Below are 2,614 nucleotides of genomic sequence, written 5' to 3' on the forward strand. Positions count from 1 at the left end.
CGTTCTCGCGTGGCCTCACCAGACGCGCAAGTGCTCCTCCGCGACATCGAGAAGGCGGAGGACGCAACGACGAGCCAAGCCTCCTCCACGTAGGACCTTGGGAAGCTGGAGTCTGACGCGCAAAAGGAGGACACCTACTACGTGCTCATGCAGATCCAGTCGCGTGTGGTCTCCTTCGAGGAGCAGGTTGGTGAAACAGAGCTGAGAGGTGCGGTTTTCGCTGGGTTTCGGGTCGGGATTTGGGGTTGGTTGCGGGCGTGTGGGCGATCTGTTCTCTGACCGGCCGTAATGGGGGTGATCTTTCCTGCCCTCGGCTTTGAGCGAAAGGCTCGGATCAGAGGGGAATGGGGGCGGCACTAAAAGAAACAACTGGGGCGGGCGAGTGAAGAATCTTGTGTGAATTGGGAGGGGAGAAAAAGGGGCGGAGGAGGCCTCGCCTTGCTTTTGAGCTCCTCTCTTTTTCTCCAGTTTCTTTTGGTCGTCTACTTTCTCTTTTCTAGGAGCCCTGCGAGTCTGTGTATTGCGCTGTTCTGTGCTTCGGTGAGGAGGAATGGGGTGGTGGGGTTGGGGTGGCACAAGCGCACATCACAGCACAGCCACAGCCCCTGTCCATGGTGACATGCACCTCTTTTGTTCTTGGCTTTGTTGCCATCTATTTGGTCTGATCAGGTCATCACTTTACTGCAAACCTAACAAAACATACCATAAATATGCCATGTGTATATGTTTACCTGAGCAGGATGGTGAAACAGAACTGAGAGGTGCGGTTTTTCGCTGGGTTTCGGGGTCAGGATTTGGGGTTGGTTGCGGGCGTGTGGCGATCTGTTCTCTGACCGACCCTAATCTGGTGCGCAAAACCGCACCTCTCTTTTCCTTTTGAGTGCTGAGCTGACTGACTTATTCGATTCCTTGGTAAAGGGTGTGGTGGTAGGGAAGCTGACCATTTCTTGATGGCGATGAGGATCCAGCGGAGGGGAGCAACAAGAGTCGCCAATACCAGAAAAGCAAGGAACCTCCTTGAGGCGAAGATCTCGCCCAAAATTTTGGAACCCCAAGAAGACAGAAACCAGGCAAAAAATCCTCCCCTTGCAGTGGCCACGCACAGAGCGCAAGCACACCGAAATGTCACATGAAGAGGATGGGGAAAGATGGATCAGGCTCTCTATCGCACACAGCGCAAGAACTTATTCCTTGATTCCAAAGTGACCAAACAATTGCCAAAAGCGGCTCGGATCAGAGGGGAATGGCCATGCCCAGTGTTAGTTAGTTTGTTCTTTTGGCGATGTTGGTAGATGGATAGGTTGCTAGAGTGAGATTGATGTGTATTCTTTGCCATGTTCATTGTTGTTCTTTATACTGATGAACGATTATAACTGTGTCTGCATATGGAGATTGGAAGGAGCTCGAAGGGCTGGGGCGATGACCTGAGTTTTATGGAGAGAGGATGCCAGAGCTACGAAGCAGCACTCGCCAAGCATGCCTAAGGTAGAAGAAGCTTGAAGATCTGCACCAGATTAGTCATGAAGGTTTTGTTTTCTTCATTATTCTTTTTTTCATCCGCGAGATCCACCTCCGCGACGGCGACGGCGGCAGGCGGCGGCGCGGCGGGGCAGAGCCACCCGTTCCCATGGCTAGACGATGCCATCTCGGAGCCCTACTACTTCCTGCACCTCCTCGCCTTCTTCTCTTACTTTGCGGCCCGCAGCACGGCGCTCTCCGCCGATGACGGAGGGGATCTCCACGACCGCCTTCTCCGTAGGGTAAGCTTCGGAGATCCCCGTGTGCCCGATCCGAATCGTGTCATTCGGTTTGGTTGTTGGGGTGTGTTGGCTCATGCGAATCGATGTTGATGTGCTTGGTTTTGCAGGAGATCCAGGCAGTGCTCGTGTTCCTGGTGCTCTTCGTAGTGAAGGTGTGATGATCAATTCCAGCTAGAATTCTATTGCGAGCTTATTTTCTGAGTAGCATGCTTGGATTTGGTGTTAAAATTGGTGGGAGTAGCTGTTCTGTTGCTCTAAAACGTGGATTGCAATGCTGTTATGCGTGCCATCATATTTGTTATGTTACACAGATAAGGACTTTGGGTGTTTCTTTTATCTTTTGCATTTTATAAACCAGTCAACCTGCGACTTGAGATGTTAAACTTGATGTCTCAGTAAATTTTAAAACAAAAGGGTCACATTGTTAGACGATTGCATGGATTGCTTTTGTGGTATAATTAGCATTTGCTAGAGGTTAGATTGCTCTAAAACGTGGATTGCTTTTGTGGTATAGTCATCTTCGAATGATGTGCTGCCCAGTTTTTTCATTGACGTGCTCTGCTTTCCCATCAGGAATCTGTCAAAGCAGCAGGCGAGGATGTGTAGATGGACTCCGCGCTAAGCGGGTAGAGTTTCAAGTTTCAAAGCAGCAGGCAAGTTCTATATTGGGACTTCCATCGATCAACATATAAGTTACATGTTTTAATTCTGCCTTTTTCCCTAAATTTTTGCTTAAGATAAAATAATACGATGAATGACTTAGATAAAAGGTATGGTTTCCCTGCCCTGCCTGCTCTATCTCTCTCTTTATCAGTTCTCTTCCCATGATGACTGTTGCTTGTTACTTTGGTGCT

At 49.5% G+C, this 2,614-nt stretch overlaps 1 protein-coding gene across 1 annotated transcript; it reads left to right on the forward strand.

Annotated features, from left to right (window-relative positions):
- The first annotated feature begins 1,520 nt into the window (after positions 1–1,520).
- LOC118475814 (uncharacterized) lies at positions 1,521–2,039 on the forward strand. Its single transcript, XM_035963975.1, has 2 exons — positions 1,521–1,760; positions 1,868–2,039. Exons 1-2 carry the CDS (start codon positions 1,521–1,523, stop codon positions 1,916–1,918), a joined length of 291 nt encoding a protein of 96 aa, XP_035819868.1. The 3' UTR covers positions 1,919–2,039.
- Positions 2,040–2,614: the final 575 nt, after the last annotated feature.

The sequence above is a fragment of the Zea mays genome, unplaced genomic scaffold (assembly GCF_902167145.1).
Source record: "Zea mays cultivar B73 unplaced genomic scaffold, Zm-B73-REFERENCE-NAM-5.0 scaffold_670, whole genome shotgun sequence".
Lineage (NCBI taxonomy): Eukaryota > Viridiplantae > Streptophyta > Magnoliopsida > Poales > Poaceae > Zea > Zea mays.

Excerpts from the sequence above, each read along its gene's own strand:
- LOC118475814 (XM_035963975.1), top strand. The coding sequence starts at position 1,521 with ATGAAGGTTTTGTTTTCTTCATTATTCTTTTTTTCATCCGCGAGATCC. Across the intron at positions 1,761-1,867 it reads ACGACCGCCTTCTCCGTAGG|GAGATCCAGGCAGTGCTCGT; the intron begins GTAAGCTTCGGA and ends TTGGTTTTGCAG.